The sequence below is a fragment of the Vulpes vulpes genome, chromosome 5 (genome assembly GCF_048418805.1).
Source record: "Vulpes vulpes isolate BD-2025 chromosome 5, VulVul3, whole genome shotgun sequence".
Taxonomy (NCBI): Eukaryota; Metazoa; Chordata; class Mammalia; order Carnivora; family Canidae; genus Vulpes; species Vulpes vulpes.
Window position 1 is genome coordinate 127,412,236 of NC_132784.1, and position 25,478 is coordinate 127,437,713.

A 25,478-nucleotide genomic window follows, 5' to 3' on the forward strand; every position below is an offset into this window, starting at 1 on the left:
ATTGGCTTGGAAAGTGAGAGTGACTGAATTTCCTGAGTTCTTGCAAAAAGAAAATTTAAGTCCCTCTTGGAATACAAGACAGGGGAAGATGGCAACTGAGTAGAAGTACCCTAGGCTTATCAAATCATCCTAAATACCCCAGAAATTGACCTGAAGACTGGCAAAACAATTAAAGGTAGAAAAGAGGTCTCACTGAAGAAGGTAGGAAGTACAGAGACACAGTTTGGGAGAGAAACTGATTGTGGCCATGGAGTGGAAAGGGAGCTGCCATTGTGGAGAAAGGCAAGAGACAGAACAGCACACAGGGTAGCACAGAGGGCAAATGAATCCCTAAAGCAATTGGCTTGGAAAATGAGAGGGGCCAAGTTACGTGAATTCTTGCAACCATCAAGGCTTAAACCTCGAGTTCTGAAGATCAAAAGGCGTGGCTTGGGGACAGCTTGAAGGCATTAGGGCTGCCTTTGAAAAGAAGGCATGTAAACAACCTGTGGACATACAGCATGTGAAACAGCAACCTGAAGAGCACCTAGAGCACACAATGGGGAGGTTATCTGCTCATGTCAGAGCTTTTCCTAGAGAGGCATCATTCATGAAGAGACCTCACCAGGAACAAAGAAACTGGCTGGCACCATTTCACTTCAGCACACCTCAACACAAAGACAAGGTCATGTGGGGGAAACCCATGCAACACCCACACTCTCTACTTAACTTCCTTATGCCAAGACTGCCCCCCACCACTCCAATGGAACTGCTCCTCCCAGTCACACCTGCCTCAGTCATAGCAGCAGGCCCTCTCCCCAACAAGATCAGTCCAAACCCTTGCCAACACCATGTCTCCCAACCTGGGAGTTTTGCAGAGTTTCAGTTCCAGTGGCAGTGTCAATAGGTCTCATTTCACAAGCAGACTAGAACACATCCAGTTAAAATGCATCATATTCAGTCCAGGGACCAAACACTGCCCACAAGAGGCAAAGATAGCCTCTGCAAATGACTAGCATGAAGGATGAAGTGGTCAGGACACAACTGCTGATCACATGCATCACACACTGTAGACACTCCCGGAAGTGCCAGGATGTGGGGAACAGGAGGCCCTACATAGCAGGGCACTATAGGACCTCTTCTTCATAAGGCCATTACCTTCATGAAAAGGAGACATAACTTTCCTAACACAGAGAAACAGGTACAGAGATTTACACAAATTCAGAAGACAGAGAAATTTACCTCAAAGAAAAACCAGGATAAGGCCATGCATGGCCAGAGATTTAGGCAGAACACATATTAGTAACACACTTGATAGAGAATTTAGAGTAATGATCATAAGTCTACTCACTGGACTTAAGAAAAGAGTGGAAGACATGAGTGAGACTCTTAACACAGAGATAAGTAATAATTTAGCAAAGATAAATGACTCAATAAATGAAATGAGAAACACACAGGCTGGAAGAAACAGAGGAACAAATCTGTGACCTAGAAGACAGAGTAACAGAAAGTCATCAAGATGAACAAAAGAGAGAAAAAAGAATGATGGAAAATGAGAATAAACTTAGGGAACTCAATGACTCCATCAAACATAGTAATATTCGCATTACAGGAGTCCCAGAAGATGACAAAGAAAAGTTTATCTGAAGAAATAATAGATGAAAACTACTGCAATATGGGGAAGGAAACAAATATCCAGAACCAGGAGGCACAGAGAACCCCCAATAACATCAAGAAAAGCAGATACACACCAAAACATATTACAATTAAAATGGCAAAATATAATACAAAAAAGCCCTAAAGGTAGCAAGACAAAAGAACACAGTTACATAAAAGGGAAACTCCATAAGGCTACCAGAGGATTTTTTAGCAAAAACTTTCCAACACAAAAGGGAATGGCATGATATATTCAAAGTGCTGAAGGGAAAAAACCTGAAGCCAATAATACAATATCCAGTGAGGCTATCCTTCAGAATAGAAGGAGACATAAAAATTTTCCCAAACAAAAACTAATGGAATTCATGACCACTAAATCAGTAAAGGAAGAAATATTAAAGGGGATTTTATCAGTGAAAAGGAGAGAACAAAGTAATAGTATGAAGTAAGGAAACACAAAAGCAATAAAAATATTTTTGTAAAAAATCTGTCACTGTATAATCCTAAAGGTGACAATCCAACAAGAAGATGTAACATTGTAAATATTTATGCATCCAAATACATAAAACAGTTAATAACAAACTTACAAAATAAAAAGGTGTGAAATATGACAACATATCCCTAAAACATGGGGAGGAGAGGAGTAAACATGGAGGGAGGAGGTTCAAACTTAAACAACCATCAACTTAATATAGACTGCTATATACAGAAGACGTTATATACAAACCCAATGGTAACCACAAATCAAAAACCAATAATATACAAAGAAGAAAGAAATCCTAATATATCACTAAAGAAAACCAGTAAACCATGAAAGAAAGACAAGAAAGGATCAGAGAAATCTTCAAAAATAACCATAAACAGGTAATAAGTGACAATAAACACATATCTATCAATAATTACGAATGTAAATGACATAAATGCTCCAGTCAAAAGACACAGGGTGACAGAATGGCTAAAAAACAAACAAACAAACACAAGACCAAGGGGCACTTGGGTGGCACAGGTGGTTAATTGTCCGACTCCTGATTTTGGCTCAGATCATGATCTCAGGGTTCTGATGAGCCCCGCATCAGACTCTGGGCTAGGGATGGAGTCTTCTTGGAATTCTCTTTCCCTCTGCCCCTACCACACTCCCTCTCTCTAAAAAAAATAAAAATAAAAAAAATATAAAAAAACAAAAACAAAAACAAAAACAAAACACCCAAAAAACAAAAAGAAACAAGACCAATCTGTATGCTGCCTACAAGAAACTCACCTTAGGCCTAAAGGCACCAGCAGATTGAAAGTGGGAGGACAGAGAAACCTCTATCATGCAAACAGATTTCCAAAGAACGTTGGAATAGCAATAATTGTATTGTATTGGACAAAACAGACTTTAAAACAGTCTGTAACAGGGATGCCTGGGTGGCTCAGTGGTTGGGCGCCTGTCTTTGGTTCAGGTCATGATCCTGGGATCTCAGGATCCAGGATTGAGTCCCACATCGGGCTCCCTGCATGGAGCCTGCTTCTCCCTCTGCCTATGTGTCTGCCTCTGCTTCTCCCTCTGCCTATGTGTCTGCCTCTGTCTCTCACTCTGTGTCTTTCATGAATAAATAAATAAATCTTTAAAAAAAATAAAAATAAAAAATAAAATAGTCTGTAACAAAAGACAAAGGACACTATATAATACTACAAGTGACAATCCAACAAGAAGATATAACATTGTAAATATTCATGCATCCAAATACATAAAACAGTTAATAACAAACATAAAGGAACTAATTGATAATAAACAATAACAGTAAGAGACTTTAACACTCCACTTATATCAATAGATAGATAGATAATCTAAACAGAAAATCAACAAAGAAACAATGGCTTTGAATGACACATTGGACCAAATGGATTTAAGAGATATATTCAGAACATTCCATTCTAAAACAGCAGAATACACATTCTTTTTGGGTACACACAGAATATTCTCCAGAATAAATCACATACTAGCTCACAAAGATATAAAGAAAGAACAAGAAGGACAACTTCCAAATTCATTCTATGAAGTCAGCATTGCTCTGATCTCCAAACCAGATAAAGACACCACTAAAAAAGATGTGATGTATACAGAGACACACACAAATACTGGAATATTATTTGGCCATGAAAAAAAATGAAATCTTGACATCTCCAACAACATGGATGGAGCTAGAAGTATAATGCTAAACAAAATAAGTCAGAAAAGACAAATACCACAAGATTTCACTCATACGTGAACAAATTAGCAAAAGGGGGAAAAAAGAGAGATAAACCAAGAAACAGACTCTTACCTAAAGAGAACAAACTGATGGTTACCAGAGGAAAGGGAGGCAGTGGGATGGATGAAATAGGTGATGGGGAATGAGGAGTGCACTTGTTGAGGATGAGCACTGGATGATTTTTGGAATTGTTGAATCACTATACTCTAAGCCTAAAATTAACATAATACTATAAGTTAACTAAATAAAATTTTAAAAACTTTAAAAAATTACTATGTAAACTGACAAAAGCATCTTGTTTCTTTCATACAATTAAAAGCCAAATATGAAGCAGGATAATGTAAGTAGGTATATACTAATATAAGTACATGTGTAAAAATGAGTTTACACAGCAGGTCTGAGATTGCTATAGCTAGAATGCCTACTTGCAAGGATGGTTCTTGGCTGGCACCTGGGACTTGGATTTTTTGAGAGAGTCCTCATGACTCTCTGATAGGAACGCTCACTATACCTAAACTGTTTATACAAATAACGTCGTTTACACTGAACAGCTACTTTTCTTTTGGGAGTCTGGAATTTTGGTTCATGGCTGGCAGTAACTGATTAAAACTCTGAATTCCTGGTGCAAGGTGAGCTTCCCTAGAGGACATTTTGTATATCCTGTCACCACGTGCTACCAGAGGAATTAAAGGTGTCCTGTCTACCTCCAGTGTGAGGACTCTTAGAAGCTTGCACCTACTTGACTCTAGGCTTCATCCTATTCATCTTTTCCCTATTGCTTATTTTCCTTTCTTGAAGCTGATTTTGATTCAAATCCTTTCACTGTAATATATCACTGCACAAGCACCACTATATACTGAATACTGTAAGTCCTTCTAGCAAATCACCAAACTTGGGGGTGGTCTTGGAGATAACACAATATATAAAATGTTTAAATTTTGAACTTACAAAGGAAATAATACTGTAACACTGGAAACTTAGAGAATTTTTTCCTTTGGAACACTTATGTGTCAGGATTATACGATGAATAGAATAATTAATTAGTCTATTATTCCTTATAAAAATATATCAAGATGAATGAATAAAATGTAGAATCAGGGATTTCTATGCATAGAAGGAATTCTTATGGCCCATGAGGCCAGTGGCTTGGTGGATGACAAAAGGGAGAATTTCAGAATATGAAAAATGGGATACAGCAATGTGCTTTATAAGAAAAATTAACAACTGAATGGGTTCCGCCACTTTCAGTAAAGACTTTGTAAGATATAATAACTACTAATAAATCTCTTTACTCCAAATTTGCACCTTATTCTCTAAAAGAACTTTTAAAAATATTTACAGTAAATCATTTATACGATGGAAAATTAGAAATCAATTTATGCATTTAGAAATTAGTCTATACAAAGTATTATGTTTATACATGTGTTATAAAGAGAGTTTGTTGTTAAAAAAAAAAAAAAGAAAGAAAGTTTGTTGTTGTCAAGAAATATAATTCTAGGGCAGCCCAGGTGGCTCAGTGGTTTAGCACCGCCTTTGGCCCAGGGCCTGATCCTGGAGACCCAGGATCAAGTCCCACGTTGGGCTCCCTGCATGGAGCCTGCTTTCTCTCTCTGCCTCTCTCTCTTTCTGGGTGTCTCTCATGAATAAATAAATAAAATCTTAAAAAAAAAAAAGAAATATAATTCTAGGGACACCTAGTTGGCTCAGCAGTTGAGCCTTTGGCTCAGGGTGTGATCCTGGATCCCGGGATCAAGTCCCACATCAGGCTTCCAGCATGGAGTCTGCTTCTCCTCCCCCTGCCTATGTCTCTGCCTCTCTCTGCGTCTCTCATAAATAAATAAATAAAAACTTTAAAAAAAGAAAATATAATTCCAGGTGTGCCTGAGTGGCTCAGTCCATTGAGTGTCCAACTCTCTCTCTCTCTCTTTTTTTTTTTTTTTTTTTTGAGTGTCTGACTCTTGATTTCAGCTCAGGTCTAGATCTCGGGTCATGAGATCAAGCCCCACTCCACTAGGTGGAGCTTGCTTGGAATTTTTCTCTCTCTCCCCACCTCTCTCTCAAAAAAAAAAAAAAAAGGAAAAAGAAAAAGAAATACTATTTCTATGGCTATTTGACATATAAGCAAGCACTCTGTAAGGTAGGAATACAAATAATGCTTGTTCCTGTCTTCTGCATTTTTCCATAAAGAGATAAAAATATTTTCATTTAATCATACCTTAACTATTTCTTCAATGAAACAAATATGAGAAACAGGATCTCTCTTCTTGGCTAATATTTTTTGTAGATGCTGTACCTAAAAACAGCAGAAACAGGGAGAATGTACATAACTGGGTATTTTCAAAATGAAACAAATGTAAAGCTTAGGCACCAGAAACAGCAAGGGAAGGAAAGGACATTTTGTTAGGGCCTCTACATATATTATAATCAGCTAATGTAGGTATTTTGAAAGCTTGGAGATTTTCAGAAACCTTCAGAAGGTCACACGACTTCGAATACAAGGCATTAATTCGTAATTAATGTTCTTTCTATTCTCTAAAATAGTTACCTGTCCACAAACAGTACAAATATGATCCACAAGTTTCTCCATATTGGTCCAGAGGGAAGCGCGGAAAGCTGCAGTGTTTCCTGGGGTTGGCATAGTAGATCGTCCAGGTCCCCCTGTTTACAAGTGACAAAGAAATATGAAAATAAAAATTTTCAAATATAACAAAATCTGTTATTACAAAAAGCATATCCAAGCTAAAAATAAATAAAAATATTTTTAAAAAGATTTTATTTATTTATTTGAGAGAGAGAGAGAATACAAGAAAATATAAGCAGAGAGAGGGACAGACGGAGAAGCAGGCTCCCCACTGAGCAGGGAGCCTGATGCAGGACTCAATTCCAGGACCTTGGGATCATGACCTAAGCTGAAGGCAGAGGCTTAACCAGCTGAACCACCCAGGCACCCCTGAAATAAATAAAATCTTTAGAAAAAGAAAAAGAAAACTATAAATTCCAATCCAAATTAAGTTTTAAAGCCATATGGAAGAGCCCATGAGTGATTAGTTTATCCTGTTTTATAAAGGGCAAGAAATCAAGACAACCAGAGGCTGTGTTTTTAAGCTGCTTCATCAGTTTTTCAACAATTCTAAGTTTAGAAAAGAATTACATGCATCCTCAGCAAAGAGATGCTATTATTTTTTAGTCTAATAATAGTGGAAAGCAATAAAAGAGAGAAACACCTATGAGAGAGATATTGGCTTTAACAATGAATAACTCCTGTTTGAAATCAAGGTCTAATTAATGTTAAAAATTATTTGCAGTGCTGTGCAGACCATTAAGGAAAAGCATACAGGGACTAGAGAGGTAATCTGTAACAATCTGCAATTATCGCATATGTAATACACAGAATGAACTCAACAATGAAGAAGGGGTACACAGTGCCTTTGTGAAAGTCAAAAAATACTGATCAAATACCTGGAATATGTGTAGCTTAGTTTTATTATAAAGAATTATGAGACATATCAACCTATCACTCTCTTAATAGTAAATACAACCAGATACAGAAGAAAGTATTATTTTCTGCTTATATTTGGAGAAACTGAAACAGAAAAAACGAGATCAGAGTCTTTGGTTCAACTAGTTCTAGAGGTTTCATTTTTCTTACTTACAACTTCAGTACTTAAAGATTTTTATCCTCACAAGCTAAACACATCTTGTTCAAGATATAAACATGATAAAAATAATCAACTGAACATAGAACAGCTATATAAAGGAAGAGGAGAAAGAATAATTTAAACAGAAAAACTGATGCCATTATCAGTTAGCTTTAGGAGAATCAAGAAACCAAAGAGTGTCATAAACTAAGTTTTATTAAAATGATAGAAGAGGGGCACCTGCATGGCTCTGCAGTCAGTTAAGAATCTGCCTTTAGCTCACCTCATGATTCCAGGCTCGGATTAAGCCTTGCTTTGGGCTCCCTGATCAGTGGGGAGCCTGCTTCTCCCTCTCCTTCTGTCCCCCCACTCAGTGCTCTCTCTCTAATAAATAAAACCTCTTTAAAAAAAGCTTAATAAAAATAAAGTGATAGAAGAAACCAAGAAATCCTTAAAAAAAAAAAAAAGCCAAAAACCAAAACCTAAGAGTGATTTCTGGTTACCAATGGTAAAGTCATTTTTCTACTCTCTTCCCTTAAAAGCCAATGAAAATAAGAACAAAAAAGAACTACAGAAAAAAATATACTTCAAAAAAAGGAAGAAACAAAAAACAAGGAATCAATTAAAACTTCAAACTTGAGATTATGTATGCCAAATGCTGTGAATAAATCAAAATGAAGAAGGAAACAGATAGCTGTCATCTTAGACCATTAGCAAAAACAAAACTGCCCTTAAAATTAGTAGTAAAAATTTAAGCAAGCTATTCAACAAATTCTTTGCTTAGAGCTGCAATAGGGTGACATGGATGAGCCAGGGAAGAAGCTAAAAAAGGTTTAATATTGCAGTATGGCAACAAAGAAAAACTGAAGGAGAAACCATAATAAAATGATATTTACACTGTATAATAAATAACCCTCTAGTTTGCAGAGACTCTTAGAGGTAAAATGAGGTGAAAGAGGAAGAAAAGCAGAGAATGTAAAGTTTCCACACAAAAGTTGCCTAAATGGCTTTTCAGGGACTCACATTAAGCTCTAGAATGATCCAAAGTTTGAGGAAAGATGTGTTTCCAAGATAGAAGGAATTAAGTTGGTGAATGGTTACTAAACATAAAAATTTAATCCTAGTTATAGTTTGTCTTCATCTCTCTATATAACCATCCCAGTATTATTCTTCAACAAACAGCCAGTACCTTTCAAAGATGAGTAACAATGAGAAACAAACAATACAGAACCTAACACAGATTAAGAGGGAAGGGAGAGGGAAGGAAAGGAACTTAAGTTGCCCAAGAAGTTCCCAAAGGAAACAACAGGAAGAGTTACTCAGTTTTACACTGTCTCAAAGTAACTACAGGGAATATTATTAGTGTAAATACATAACAGACATTAAGAACACATTAGAAGTAACAATGCAATATAATGATCAAAGGTGAAAACACAATCAGAAATGGGAAATGAGCAAGAGAAAAATCATTGAAATGAAAGAAGACCAAAAGATATATACAATTAAAGTAAACCTATAAAAGAGAACATATTCTAATTCAGAAAAAAAAAAAAAGATACAAAGCATTTGATGTCAAGATATATCCTAAAGAAATTACTAAACTTCAAATATAAAGAAAGATCCATATGGACGTTGTTAAAAAATAAAATTCAACTGACTAAATTTTAAAGATTTTATTTTATTTATTCTATTCTGTTCTATTCTATTCAATGATTCATGAATCAGGCAGCAACAAATCTAGCAAATAGAAAGGAGCTCTCAGGAGCTGTACGAAATGAAAGACTTATAGGCAGAAGGGAACAGGAACAGAGAAGTTGTATTAGACAAAAAAAGCAAATTGGTTATGGCAAGGTCACTTTCCTTTAAGGGGAGAGGAGTAGAGCAGATTACCTTACTAGTACTAATTTAGGTGATTCCTGATAGACTGGTCTCAGTTTGGTGATGTGGGATTTAGCATAAGTAACCCCATTTTGGGTCAGCTGTCTTACTCTTAAAAACATCAAAGAAGAAACAAGTGATTTATAGGGGGTAAAAATCTGAGTTAGCAACTTCCATTTCTGGTTCCAAATATGAGGAGCTTCTAAGTTGCCACTCTGTTCTAACAACAAATAAAATGACGAACAGACAGAGAAATTAACAACTCTTGAGCCTGTAAGAGAAGGGAGGCCACCTGGCAAACCACTGCCCCCAAGATCAGAGAGAATGACAGGTAAATACAGGAAGTCTCCACGTATGGGACCAGAGCCTTGATAGCAGAAAACAGACGGTGGAAGCCATTGCTAGGGAAGGAAAACTTAAACTGTAACTGAAGAACTGCTAGAGGCTTACAGTGGGCAGCTCCTAGAACTAAAAGCTCCCAGGTATACCCAGTCATATGGGGCCCACTATATTGCGAGAGTCACATCCAGGAATTCAAGTAGGTTCTCACAGTAAATATTGGAGAAAAATCCCCTTCTGCCTCCAGCAGGAGTAGGAAAAAAAGAACCATCGTGAAATACACCAGAGGACTATGTTCTCAACAAAGCCTGCCCTCAGGGGAACTAGTTAACCAGAGCCTGACCTTCTGGGGTATTATCAAAACCTACATGATCTGGGGAAGGAAAATAGCCAACTCCAGCCCATTCTGGTCATTCTCTCCCACACGAGGAAGGAGAAAAAAAATTTAGTATATTTGTGAAGTTCCAGGTACAAAGGCATAGGCTTTCTAAAAAACCGAGACCCAATGATATCACTTTATTTCCACTGAAGGAAATATTGTTTTCAATTTTTCACTACTACAAATAACAGTGCAATAAAAATTTATGTATATATATATATATATATATATATATATATATATATATATATATGTAACCCCGTACTACCCAGGCCTCTGCCTTCCCACCCCCAGACCAGCCATTCCCTAGCCCTGGAAATACACCACATGTGAGAAGTCCCAGCCTGCTGGTAGGGGACAGGAGGGAGTGAGGAGATGTGAGCCTTACAAGAACTGAGGCACCTGTAGGTCCTGCTCATCCCCCAGGTTCCCAGGGCAGAACTGGAACTAGGGCCCAGGTACAGCCACCGAGCTGTATATACATAAAATTTGTGTGTGTGAGTATATATATATTATATATAATATATATATAATATATATATATTATATATATATGACAGTTTTTCTAGGGTATATTCTTATTAAAGAAATTATAAGATCACAAGGTATACACATTTTTAACAATTTGATAAAACCGAGTGAAGTGGCTGAATCATTTCATTCTCCCACAATCAGTATACAAGAGTTTCTCCTCTTGTTCAACATTAAATACTTAGATTTTTAAAATATAAATTTAATTTGCCAACATATAGTACAACACCCAGTACTCATCTTAATTCTTAGATTTTGCCTATCTCATGATTGAGAAATAGTATCTTATTTGCATTTCCCTAATTAGTTCATTATCTAAGAAGAAGCTGAACATATTTTCACATTTATCAGATGTGTTTTTCTGTTAACTGCCTAATCATATTCTTACTTTTTCAAATGTTATCTTTTTTTTTATTGAATTATAAGCTTCTGAAATACATCATAGGTAACATTTTCCCCTTAAAATTATATCAATTTTATATATTTTAATTTTTTTTGAACAATCTTAAACATAAAGAAAATTTGAAAGTATACTAAAAAAATTTTCCCTGAAACATTTGTTAATAAGTTACTGACATGATATCCCATCACTCCTGAAATACTTTAACGTGTATTTCAAAAAAGGGGACATTCTTCTCCATGATCTCAACATAACCAACAAGGTCAGCAAGTTAACATGAATACTGCCAATGTCACATTTAAAAAACTAAAAACAGAAGCGATTGGGTGGTTCAGTCAGTTAAGAGTCTGCCTTCAGCTCAGGTCGTGATCCCAGGATTCTGGGATAAAGCCATCTGTCAGGTTCCCTGCTCAGTGGGGAGTCTGCTTCTCCCTCTCCCTCTGCCCCTCTTCCCCACTCATGTTCTTTCTCTCTCTCTCTATCTCAAATAAATAAAATTTTCTTTTTAAAAATTTGTAGGGACGCCTGGGTGGCTCAATGGTTGAGCATCTGCCTTCAGCTCAGGGTGTGGTCCCAGAGTCCTGGGATCAAGTCCCACATCGGGCTCCTTGCATGGAGCCTGCTTCTCCCTCTGCCTATGTCTCTCTGCCTCTCTCTGTGTCTCTCATGAATAAATAAATAAAATCTTTAAAAAAGTAAAATAGTAAAATAAATAAAAATAAAAATTTGTAAAAAATATAATAGTGATTATTCTTTTAAAAAATAATAAAGAATTGATGCTTCAGGTTTCTACATTAAAACACAGTATCCATTCCTCAACAGATGATAATAAGGCTTTAAAACTCTTTATTCTTTTAACAAAAAGGATGTACATTAGGATTGACAGCATGTGAATAATTGCTTTCATTTTTTCCCTTTTCTTGACAACACAAGAGGGAATGAGATTAAACTGCTCCTGGAAATTTAAACATTAGATCAAACTTTCTGAGAATAATTGCTGGGAAAAGCTGAGAGTGAAATCTCCTTTGGCAATTTCTTTTCAAAGCACTCCTTCTGGGATAGTCTTAATTCAGACCTATTCAGAGGCAAGGGCTAACCTTTAAAAAATCCCTTTAAGATCTAAGATTCTTTTATCTCTTTTTATCTAGTGCAACTTATTTATGAGTGGCATACATTTTGTGTTAAGGCTATGTTTACATAGCAAATATAAAAATAATAATCACTCACTATAAATTTGTTTTTTTACTAAAAGCCACATATTAGAAACTGTTATTAATTCTATATGCATTACTTATTCTTTAGGACAACTCTATAATGACAATGTAGCTTCTTCAATAAAAATTGGGAAGGGGGACACCTAGGTGGTTCAGTTAGTTGAGTGTTCAATTCTTGATTTCAGCTCAGGTCACATGATCTCAGGGTTGTGGGGCTGAACCCTCCTGTGGGCTCTGGGCTCAGTGCAGAGTTTACTTGTCCCTTTCCCTCTGCAACGCCCCCCCATTCTCTCTCTCTTTAAAATAAAAAAAAATCTTAAAAAAGGAAGGAAGGAAGGAAGGAAGGAAGGAAGGAGGAAAGAAAGGAAAGGAAAGGAAAGGAAAGGAAAGGAAAGGAAAGGAAAGGAAGAAAAGAAAAGAGAAGAAAAAGAGAAGAAAAAAAGAAAAGAATAGAAAAGAAAGGAAAAGAAAAGAAAAGAAAGGAAAAGAAAAAAAAAAACCGAACTGGGGCAGCCCCGGTGGCTCAGGGGGTTTAGTGCCGCCTCCAGCCCAGGGCGTGATCCCAGAGAGCCGGGATCGAGGCTCACATCGGGCTCCTTGCATGGAGCCTGCTTCTCCCTCTGTCTGTGTCTCTGCCTCTCTCTCTCTCTGAATAAATAAATAAAATGTTTTTTTTTTTAAAAAAGAACCATTTAAAAAAGAAAGACCGAACTGCAGAATACTTTGGGGAAATTTTCTGTAGTCTGAAGAAATAAAATGGGGGAGCAGAGCCAAAGAAGGAAATGTAGTCAAAACACAGATCTGTCTTTAAACAGAAGAAGGTACACTAGCATAGCTGTATATGACAGGAAAAAGATTTAAGAAGAAAAACTGACCATATGACAGACAGAGGGGATCTGCTAAAGCAAAACCCTTGAGAGATGGGATCTAATGCAAGAACAGGGTACTTGTTCTTTGTTAGGAGTAAGCACAGTTCATATATATTAACAGGAGAGAAGAGTGAATACAAGGAAAGAAATGCAGAGATGTGTTGGTTAAATGAGAGGCATATATAACAGTCTTTCCTATCTCATCTCTGAAGAGTGTTTTATACCTGAATGCCATCAGCAGGTACATCTTGGCAGGAAAAAAGTTGCAGACTGTTATTGTAGGGCTACTTCCCTCTCACACCTTTCTTTTGTAATTTTTTTTAGATTTTGCTGTAGTTGTAACGTTCCCAAAGGTTTTATCAGTTTCAATGTCCACAGTTAGCCTTCTTTGCTCCTGAATACTGGAATTATTCTAAGGAAAAGCCCAAAAACCTAAGGGATAAATTGCAGTTCCTTAAAAAATATTTTCTGTCTCAAGAAGTACATGTGAGGATAAAAATTTCAGAAAGAAAAATGTTCCTTTTTCTTGCATCTGTTTCCTCTGAACTAAGTGGAGCCACAGTTTATAGATTTTTTTTCTAGAAGTTCTGAATATACCAATTGGCCAATTCAACTCACTGATTAGACAAAAAAAGTTATAAATATATTCTGAAACATAATTTCTTCTCCCATTTTCTGTCTACTAAAAAATGAGTCATTAGACTGCTTTGAAACTTAAGTGTTTCACATACTATTCAAGGGACTTCTTGGTTATAAATAAATAAAGCAGCTAAATATAAACCATAGCCATACCTCTCACAGCTGACTGCGAAGGCTGAGTCAGAACTTTGATGTCTAATGCACTGTTGATGTGTTCTTCTAAAGTAGCACAATATCCATCCACAACACTGGTAATAGTATCCTTCAAAGTTCCAAGATTATGGAAAACCTGGAGAGCTGTTCCGACTTGGGTTGGATTCTTTAAAAAGGTGGGGGTGGTAGGGTGGGAAGAAGTATACAGAGGAAAATAAACAAAGTCAATATAAGCCTTCAACTTTAAGTGGTACTTGGGCAGTTACTACCATATTTTTTAATTATCACAGATGAGAACAAAGTGCATTTGGAACAAATATTATTTTTAGTCATTTATTTCTTAAAAGACAAAGTTAAATACTATGCATATTATTTCCTCCTTTCCCCTTTTTCTCCTCCTTCAAAGGATAATAACAAGATCAGAAATCTGTTATATTATTAGAGCTTACTTAAAATTTACTACCAATGGCTATAAAGAGAGCCATGCTAGAATTAACAACAACCCTACATCTGTTTGGAGAATAAAGAAATGAATTCTGCAGAGTTAGCTAAGGGCTATACCACGCACACTGACACTATTCATTTCATTCATTCATTCATTCATTCTAACTACAAATATTTACACAGTGCTTACTGCGTCTCTGTCTTGGTTCCAGGTGCTAGAAATATAGTAGTAAGCAAAACCAACTAAGTCCCTACCCTCGTGGAACTTATATTTACTAAGAAGTACATTAAAAATATATGTGTATAGAATATCAGGTAGTCATAACTGCTATAAAAAAATTAATCTGGGAATAAAAATAGACTGATGAGGAAATTATGGAGAGCAGTCAGTGATGCATCTCTGAGGTAATTTTCAAAGACTTGAATATTATAAATGAGTCTGAGGAGGATATGGGAAAAAAACAGATCTGAACAGATATCAACGAAATCTTGAGGTATAAGTATGCTTGCAGCTAATCAGACAGCAGGAAGGCCTTGATAATGGCTGGAACAGAGTGACTACAGCAGAGAGAGGTAGGTGGTAAAGCAGGTAGTAAAAACACTGTGTGTAGATTGGGTCCATAGTATATAAACAGGTTGTTGGTTCTGTCACTGAGTAAATGAATTATCAAGCCAGATTCTAGTACATCAACATATATCTCCAGGCCCAAACTTTTAAACTTTTAGTTTAAAAGTTAAATTATTTCATTAACTTTCTTAGTGGTTAAGTTTATAAATAAGACAAAGAGTTACTTCTGAAACATATTCATGTTAATAACATAATATGATACGGTAATACATGCACACCCAGAGGCAAAGTAGAACCTGCTTATAGAAAAAAGCAAACAAGGTTGGTGAACACAATACTCATTTTAGACTTTAATTAAGCAAGAAAAAGAAGTAAATGGGGGAGCCTGGGTGGCTCAGTTTGTTAAACGTTTGCCTTTAGCTTGGGTGGTGATCTCTAGGTCCTGGGATAGAGCCCCACATCATCAGGCACCCTGGTGGGGAGTCGGCTTCTCCCTCTCCCTTTGACCCTCCTCCCCACTTGTGCACTCTCTCTGTCAAATAAATAAACACAATTAAAAAAGAAAAAGAAGTCAATGGACATCATTTCAAATGTTTTAATGAAAAAAACTTAATTTAATATGGTTATAATTTAATTCTAGTATATACCATCAGTTCTTTAAAGAAAATGGGAGAAATAATATTTTCATTTATTTTGTTTCGTTTTTGTTTTAAAGATTTTTTATTTACTTATTCATGAGAGACACAGAGAGAGCAAGAGAGAGAGAGAGACTGGCACAGAGACACAAGCAGAGGGAGAAGCAGGGTCCATGCAGCGAACCTGATGCGGGACTCGATCCCGGGTCTGCAGGATCAGGCCCTGGGCGGAAGGCTGCACTAAACTGCTGAGCCACCCAGGCTAACCAATATTTTCATTTATAAAAGTAGAATACAGCTATATATTGTAAAATCATATTTATTTCCTTTATTATTATCAAAGAATTGTAAATCTTTTCAACACATGGTAGGTTTGCAGTGTTATAAGCTGAATGTACATTGTGAGATATATGTGTATGTTAATGGAAAGACATTTAAAGTCATATTTCAGGGCAGCCCCGGTGGCTAAGTGGTTTGGAGCCATCTTTGGCCCGGGGTGTGATCCTGGAGACCCGGGACTGAGTTCCGCGTTGGGCTCCCTGCATGGATCCTGCTTCTCCCTCTGCCTGTGTCTCTGCCCCTCTCTCTCTCTCTCTCTTTCTCTCTCTCTCTCGTGTGTGTGTGTGTGTGTGTGTGTGTGTCATGAATAAATAAAATCGTTGAAAAAAAGATAAAGTCATATTTCATTTGAAAGATCTGGTTAACATGGACCAGTCTTCATCTTTTACCACTCCAAAAATTATTAATTCCCAAAATTTTTCAAAACAGAAACATATACAGTTCATTCATTATATTTTTCTTAAACAAAGGAGGGGGAATGACTTAAAGATTTATTTTTAGAGAGAGTGAGGAAGTGCTTGGGGTGGGAGTGGGGGAGTGGGAGTGGGGAGGTGGGATGGTAGGTGGTAGGGACAAGTCAACTCCAAACTGAGCACAGAGTGTAGAGCCTGACTCAAGCCCAAATCAAAAGAAGGCTGCTTAACTGACTGAGCCACCCAGGCATCCCTAGTTCATCTTAGAAGACCATCTAATATAGTAATATTTGTAATAATTATAATTTATAATACTTATAATAATTCTAGTTGTAATTTTAAGCTTTCCAATTTACATGACTTTTTCAATTAATGCCAGTTATTTACAACCATAGCTTAATATAAGCATATCATTTGTGAGTTGGAAAACTACAAAATATGGGTTAGTTGAAATAAAATTCCTTAACATACAGAGAAGAGTGCAAATTATGTAAATACAACTTTAAGAATTATCACAAAGTGCACACATCTTTCTAACTACTACCTAGAGCATAAAACCAAATATTATCAGGCAACTTAATCTGTTGTGGCTTTCCCAAATGCATCTCTCCAGGTACTATCACTTCCATAATTTCTAATACCATTGATTAGTTTTGCAGTTTTACATAAATGGAACAAACCATAAGGTAAGCTATTATTTTGTGTCTGCCTCCTTCTATTATCTCATTTACAAAATTCATCCACGTTGTTGCATGTAGCAGTTGACTTGCTATTGAGTAGAAATTTACCTTAGTTTTATCCATCCAACTAACATCCAATTTGTGTACATTTGAGATATTTCCATCTTTTAGGTGTTTTAAAGAATGCTACCATGAACATTCTGGTGCACAGCTTTTAGTGAACATATGTGCGTATGCATTTCTGCTGGTTAGAGCAGAAATGCTGAATCATTACGTATTTGTATGCTTAGTGTTTGCAGATTCTGCCAATTTTCCAAAGTCATTGTACCAATTTACACTCCAGCAGCAATACATGAGTTGTGGGTGTTCCACAACCTTACCAAAATTCAGAATTATCATATTTTTAAGCTATTCTTTGGAATGATAACTGTGGCTTTCATTTACATTTCCGTGATGACTAAGGAATTATTTCCTCTTGCATGTTAATTATCCATTTGGATAGCTTCTTTTGTGAGTGCATATTCTTTTTTTCCCCCCCATTTTTCTCACTGGTTATTTTCATCTTTTACATATTTTTAAGAGTTGTTTACACATTTGGCTGTAATCACTTTGATGATTATATGTATTCAAGTATGTGTATATGTATATACTCCTTAAGAAGTCTTGTAATGAAAGAAGTTCCTAATTTAAATGCAGCACATTTTATCAACCTATGGTTAGCACTTTTAGTACCTTGTTTAAAAACTGTCCCATCACACATTTATGAAGATGTCTTTCATTCATGAATTTATGCTCCAGAAATTCTATTGGTCTGCCTTTCATGTTTAGAAATATAATCTACCTGGAATTACTTTCTGTATAATATGAGATAGAAGCCATGATTAGTGTTTTTCTATACAAATACCCAACTGGTCCAGCAAAATTTATTTGAAAAAAATTTTTTCACTTCCTTGTTCTCAAAGCCTACCTTTCCACTTATGTGAGTTTGTTTCTGGACTTTCAATTCTGTACCATTTGTCTATCTTTACATCAATTCACCTGTATAAATTGTTGTAGCTTTAGAGTAAGTTTGATAGTCCTCCAGTTCTGTTCTTCTTCAATTTGGTATAGGCTATTCTTGGTTCATGGTACTTCCATATAAATTTTGTAATGGGCATGACAGTTTCCATTAAAGAAAAAGCTCCTGAAATTTTGAGACTACTGGTAATCTTCATAAGAATGAATTCTCCAGGGCAGCCTGGGTGGCTTACTGGTTTAGCGCCGCCTTTGGGCCAGGTTGTGATCCTGGAGACCCGAGATCGAGTCCCACGTCAGGCTCCCTGCACGGAGCCTGCTTCTCCCTCTGCCTGTGTCTCTGTCTCTTTCTCTCTCTCTCACTCTGTTTCTCATGAGTGAATAAAATAAAATCTTAAAAAAAAAAAAAAGAATGAATTCTCCAATCCATGAATATGGTAGTTCTCTTCATTTACTCAGGTCTTTTTAAATTTCTTTTAATAATGTTACAATTCCTGTGAAGAGCTATTACATATCTCTAACTTGAATTACTCCTACACAGTGTGTATTTTGATATGTAAGTGGTAATTTTAAAGTTTTTTTTGTTGCTCATATACTAAAAATACAATTATTATATATTCAATTTCACCAAACTTTCAAAGTTATTAATTCTAATAGTTTGGAGACTGTTTGGAATTTTCTATATAGATACTCATGTTATCTCTGAATTATTTCTTCATTTCCAATCCTACATTTTATTGCTTTCTCTTATTATCCTGGTTAGGATCTTTAGTATGTTGCGATGTAAAAGCAGTAAGAGTAATATCTTTGTATAATTCCTAATCTCAAATAGAAAAACTTAAATATTTCACTTCTGAGATTTTCAGATATACCCTTTATTGGATGAAAAAAATTCTGTCCTAGGTCTGCTATGAATTTTTAAATCATAGACTGATGTTGGATTTTACTAAATGCTTTTTCTGCATATATTGAGATGATCAATTTTTCCCTTTATTGATGACATTACATTGTACTTCTAGACCAAAGCCAGCTTGGTGATGATGAATTATCCTTTTTAGATATCCCTGACTTATATATGCTAATACTTTCACTGGTATTTTTGCACTGATTTTCAAGGGAGATACCTAATATCCTTCCTCATAATATTCTTGCTTTGATACCAAGTTTATACTGGCCCCATGAAACAATAAGGTTAAGTATTCCTTCTTTCTCAATTCTGGGATGGATTTGTAAAAAACACTGGTTGATTTATTAAATGTTTGGACGAAGTCATTAGTGAAACTATCCATCCTTGGAGTTTTATTTGAGGAAAGGTATATAATGATAAATTCAGTTTTGTCAATACAACTATTCAGATTTTCTAATTTTCCTAGTGTTCTTTTGGGTAAGTCGTTTTTCTAGAAATTTCTCAATTTTATCTAAACTTTCAAATATACTGTTATAAAGTTATACCCAGTGTTCTCTTAGTAATTCGCTAGTTTCTGTTGGAACTATAATAAGATCAACTTGTTTATTCTTTTTTTTTAAATTTTATTTATTTATTTATTTATTTATTTATTTATTTATTTATTTATGAATGATAGTCACACAGAGGGAGAGAGACAGGCAGAGACACAGGCAGAGGGAGAAGCAGGCTCCATGCACCCGGAGCCCGACGTGGGATTCGATCCCGGGTCTCCAGGATCGTGCCCTGGGCCAAAGGCAGGCGCTAAACCGCTGCGCCACCCAGGGATCCCGATCAACTTGTTTATTCTTAATAGTAATGTGTGCCTTCTAAAAAAAACCTTCTTACCCTCATCAGTCTTTTTCAGTATTTATCAATTTATTGTATTAATCTTGTCAAATAACCAATTATTAGATTTGTTGATTCTATTATAAGCGTTTGTTATTCCTGTTTCACAGGTCTTTGGAGTCAGACTTAGATCAGAAGCAAGCACTAGCAGCTAGTAGCCAAAACCTTAGCAAGTTATTTAACTTATTCTAAGACTTAGTTTCCTCACCTACACCACAGTGAAAATAACCGTGCCAACCTTAAAAGTAAATGAAATAATCATTATAACTGATCTAACACTGAGGACAGAACATAGAGCTCAACAAGTATTAGTTGCCTTTACCATGATGTGTTGGAATCATAGTTAACGTGGAAAGAATACAGGCTTTTATTTATTTTTTTTTTAATTTTTTTTGTTTGTTTGTTTATTTATTCATGATAGAGAAAGAGAGAGAGAGAGAGAGGCAGAGACACAGGCTCCACACAGGGAGCCCGACACGGGACTCGATCCCGGGACCCGGGGTCACACCCTGGGCCGAAGGCAGGCGTTAAACCGCTGAGCCACCTAGGGATCCCCAGAATACAGGCTTTTAAAAGTAGATAGTCTTGGGACAAAAACCCAACTATGCTATAATCTGTGTGACACTAGGCAAATTACTTTATCACTCATCAAACTTTATTTTTTATATAATTAATATTTCCTTCCTCATCAGATTTTAAGATCTCTGAGAGAAGGTTCCAAATTTGTTTTTTTTTCTTCCAAATTTGTTTTATCACTGCAATACTCCTAACATCTAGCACAGGTGTTAAATAGGTGTTGAATAAAGAAATGAGTAAGTAAATTTTTATGATTTAGCTTGCTAATATTCTTTGTATGACAACTGAAAAGACTATTGAAATAACTCATTTAAAAGCCCTAGTACTCAGTAGAGTGCCTGGGTGGCTCAGTTGGTTAAGTATCTGCTCTCAGCTCAGGTCCTGATCTCAGAGTCCTGGGATGGAGCGCTGCACTGGGGTCCCTGCTCAGCAGGCAGTCAGCTTCTCCCTCTCCCTCTGTCCCTCCCTCCTGCTCATTCTCTTTTCTCTCTGTCTCAAATAAATAAATAAAATCTTAAAAAAATTAAATGTCTCATACTCAATTTATAAGTAGTAACAAATATTGGTTCTCAGATCATTTATTAATATTCTAAAAGTTAAACGAATGCTAAGAATAGTCTTTGTTCCAGTTCCCAAGAAATTCTTTTCACTCCATCTTTACTTATCACTGAAATGAGTAGTTACCATTTGAGTAACCCTGAGGAACTCAGTTCTCTCCTCTGTATCTCAATTTCATAAATTTTAAAATGATGAGGACAGACAAATGGAGATTTCCAAAGCTAGCTGAATATCTTTTTTATAAAAATGTAGCCAACCGAGATCTCAACTCCAAAAACTATGATTCAGATGAACCAGACAGAGACAATATTTTCAAAGCTCTTCAGATGCTTCTTATATAGTTGACCAGGCAGCCACCTGGAAACCAGCATTTGGGAACCACTGGAATAGATGACTGCCAGACTTAGAAGGATAAAAACCATTTATTCACATGAAGATAGCTTTTATTTTTTTTCCTTTTTTTGTAAGGAGAACAGAACACACAAAGAAATGACAGAGGAAAACTGTATAGAGAGTATGTTTAAGGAGTACTATACACAGTCTATTGCCACAATGTTACGTGCATAAAAAACACATATTAAAAGATAATGCTGCACTGATAACAAGGCTCTGGTCACTGACAATGTTGAGTGGCATTCTGTAAAAATTTTATTTTACTTTTTTGGTAATAAAAAATGATTGATTTTTCTAAATATCACAATTTAAATTGAGGAAATAAAATAATCAGCCAAGAACACCAGCTTTAACTAGAGAGTTGCAATGAGAATCTAAAGAACAGGATAGATATAAGAGATTCTGAAGCCCTGGAAAGACACTGGATGCTGATGGACTACAATGGACAAGTGACAGGGAAAAAGCCTGGTATCCTGAAGTTTCAAGTCATGGAGCCTGAGAAGATGGGAAAAGGAAAAGGACAATCAAAAGGAGATTATTTGGGTGGGTTGGTGGGAGAGAGATGGGCATGGGAAGATCAGAGGCTGTGGCTAATACAGCACTTAGCTGTCAGTCATGCTGAGTCTAAAGTGCCAAGAGGGCGCTCTCAGTGGGAAATGAGAACACTTCTGAAATGGATAATCACAGCCAGTTAGTCTGGGTAACAAACTAAACTCAAGTAACAAATAATGAAAATAGGGGTGCTGGAAACTATAAATCACAAAGGAGGTAAATCAAGAACAGAATTAATGAGAGTGAGAGAATAGAAATGGAATGATATAATACTTCAGCCAGGGATGAAATTGGAATATTAGAAAAAAATGAAAATGAGATCATTTTGTCTAGCTACAATTCAAGTGAAAAACATCTCTGAAGATACTGAACATTAACCTCTTTTCTCCATCATCCCCTCATCACAGACAAATACAATAATATTTTGACCACAGGCTTTTTCTGAGCCTTGACGAATAATAAGTTGCAGATTTTTAGTTCTCTCATCTGTAAAATGAGGGAGCTGGATTAGATGAACTCTGTATCCTTTCCAATATAAAAACATAATGATCTCACTATCATTCAATGTATATCGTCCACTAAGCACTGTCAATGCACAAGACACAGGGGATAAAACAAATGAGGCAAATACTACGGTCTGACTTTTCAATATTTACAAGTAAAGTAAGAACCAGAATATACCATGATAAATAGAAGAGAAATAGAGTTTAATGAAAACACATCAAAGAGGTGATTAACCCAGACCTGGCAAGAGAAAGAGGAATGAGGGGTCAGGAAATGGTCCTTGAAGGAGTCCCAGCTGAGACCTCAAATGAAGCAGTCAAGAGAAGGTGTCTGGTGGCATGGAGGGCAGGTGTGAAAGATTTCCATGAGGATGGGCACCTAGGTGTTTCAGTCTGTTGAATACCCAACTCTTGATCTCAGCTCAGGTCATAATCTTAGAGTCATGAGGTCAAGCCCTACACTGGGCTCCCCACTAGGCATGGAAGGATTTACAGGAGGAGGGAGAAAGCAAAAGGAAATCTCCTCCAGCAAAGAACAGCACATATAGAAGCTTGTGAATGAGAGCATGTGATGGAAACCACGTCCACTGGTACTGAGAACTGATGGGTAACAGATCTAACAAACACCTTCCTGCGGAAGTGGCTCTCAAATTTTTCCTTGGTAGATCTAAAAGAAATGGACAAACAAACAAATGGAAAGATATCCCATGCTCATGGATTGGGAGAATATTATTAAAATGCTATACCATCCAAAGCAATCTATACATTTAATGCAATCCCTATCAAGATACCAACAGCATTTTTAACAAAAGGCCCCAAATAGCCAAAACAATTTTGAAAAAGAAGAACAAAACTAGAGGGATCACAATCCGAGATTTTAAGATATACTACACAAAGCTGCAGAAATCAAAACAGTATAGTACTGGCACAAAAATAGGTATTTAGATCAATGGAACAGAACAGAGAGCCCAGAAATAAACCCATGATTATACATACCAACAATTAATTTATGGCAAAGGAGCCAAGAATATCCAATGGGAATATAAACAGTCTCTTCAACAAATGGTGCTGGGAATACTGTACAGCAACATGAAAGAAAATGAAACTGAACCACTTTCTTGCACCATACACAAAAATAAACCCAAAATGGATTTTAAAATGTGAGACCTGACACCATAAAAATCCTACAACAGAGCACAGGCAGTAATCTTTTTCACACTGGCAGAAGCAACATCTTTCTAGATGTGACTCCTGAGGCTAGGGAACTAAAGCACAAATAAATTATTGGGACTACATCAAAATAAGAAGCTTCTGAACAGCATAGGAAATAATCAACAAAACTAAAAGGCAACCTACTGAATGGGAGAAGATACTTGCAAATGACATATCTGACAAAGGGTTAGTATTCTAAATATATAAGGAACTTATATAACTCAACACACAAAAAGAAACAAATAATCCAATTAAAATTGGACAGCAGACACAAACAGATATTTCTCCAAAGAAGATATACAGATGGTCAACAGACACATGGAAAGATGAGCAACATCACTCATCATCAGAGAAATGCAAATCAAAACTACAATGAGTTATCACCTGACACCTGTCAGAATGGCTAAATTCAAAAACACAAGGAACAACAAGTGTTGGCAGGAATGCAAACTGGTACAGCCATTTGGATTGCTTCCATATTTTGACTATTATAAATAATGTGGTAGTAAACGTAGGAGTGCATATATCTTTTCAAATTATAATGGGTAAATACCCAGTAGTGGAGTTACTGGATCATATGGTAATTCTATTATTAATTTTTTTGAGAAATCTCTATACTATCTTCTCCATTTTATTTTATTTATTTATTTATTTTTTATCTTCTCCATTTTAAAGAGACTTCATATTCACTAATATTGTTTTGTCATCACAACATAAGTGGAATAAGTATTACTATCCTCATTTTACATTTAAGGAAACTAAGGCACGAATAGGGTAGGCCCACAGCTGGCCAGTTTTAGGTCTCGGGCCATTTCCTGCCTATTCTATACTTCGCTCCAGGTCATCCTATCATCACTTGACTTTGGAAGGTCTCCAGATATACCAATTTCACAAGTGAGAAATACTCTCCGGCAAACTTTAAGAGCTCTCAAAACATACAGACTAAACATATTTGAAAAATGCCACGCTAGAGAGAAGCTTCCGCTGAAAAGGTAGCAATGTCTTCCAGACAATGTCTTCTTTTTAAGTAAGACAGTCAATTCTAGGGATAATTTTTCTAAAAATTGTCACTGTGACCTTTAAGAAATCATTTAATCTTATATAGAATTTTCCAACTTCATAAATTGTGATATAAAATGAGATAAAAGACCATGTAATAGAGAAGAAAAGATAATTTCATAAATAGATCAAGATAAATTTCTATCTCTTCAAAAGCATTTCAGAAGATGGCACAACCACTTTATTAAGCTAAAATTATTTCCCCTGCTTTAGAAAACAAGGTGTAATTTTTTTCCTTTCTCTTCCAACACCTCAGTAGCATGATATGGGAGGAAAATAAAATCTCACAAGAATATAGTCAGAAAAGAAGCATAGTTAAGATCCCTGAAAAGCTTGCCAAAACAGCAACACTGTAACCAAAGCAACAGCTGGCACTGAGCTAATAGAACAGAGATATAGCCAGACTGCTGTAAAGACTGTTCCATGAAGTAGCAAGCAGTCTTTCAGTATTTACTAAGTAAGCTATAAGCTAATATGAGATGATCTTTGTGAGCGCAAATACAGCATTAAGTCAAAAGTTTAATGTGACTCGATAAACTTCGTATTATTGAAATCAGAAATGGAAAGAGTGACAGAATTTGATTTAACTGGAAACAAAATGCAGAAATGACATAAATGTACAAAGACCAAGATTCCACTGTGGATGATATCATTATATATTAAAAATCTGAAAGGATCCAATAATCCTTATACCACAAAGACAATCACATTTCACTCTCCTAATGAAATAATTCTTCAGCAGGTAAATTCTTTTTCTTTAGATTTCATATAAGTGATGAGCTGCAAAAAGAAAAGGACAAATGTAGAATAAATTCTGCTGAGGTATTCTGT

General features: G+C 36.1%; 1 protein-coding gene across 2 annotated transcripts in view; it reads right to left on the reverse strand.

Annotated features, from left to right (window-relative positions):
* The window catches only part of COG5 (component of oligomeric golgi complex 5), a 286,168-nt gene that overhangs the window by 114,093 nt on the left and 146,597 nt on the right, over window positions 1-25,478 (reverse strand). For both annotated transcript variants that reach the window (XM_025984069.2, XM_072759956.1), the window contains 3 exons: window positions 13,910-14,075; window positions 6,415-6,527; window positions 6,085-6,162 (listed from right to left, as the gene is read on the reverse strand). In XM_025984069.2, coding sequence (XP_025839854.2) covers window positions 6,085-6,162; window positions 6,415-6,527; window positions 13,910-14,075 — 357 coding nt within the window. The remainder of the gene's footprint in view (window positions 1-6,084; window positions 6,163-6,414; window positions 6,528-13,909; window positions 14,076-25,478) is intronic.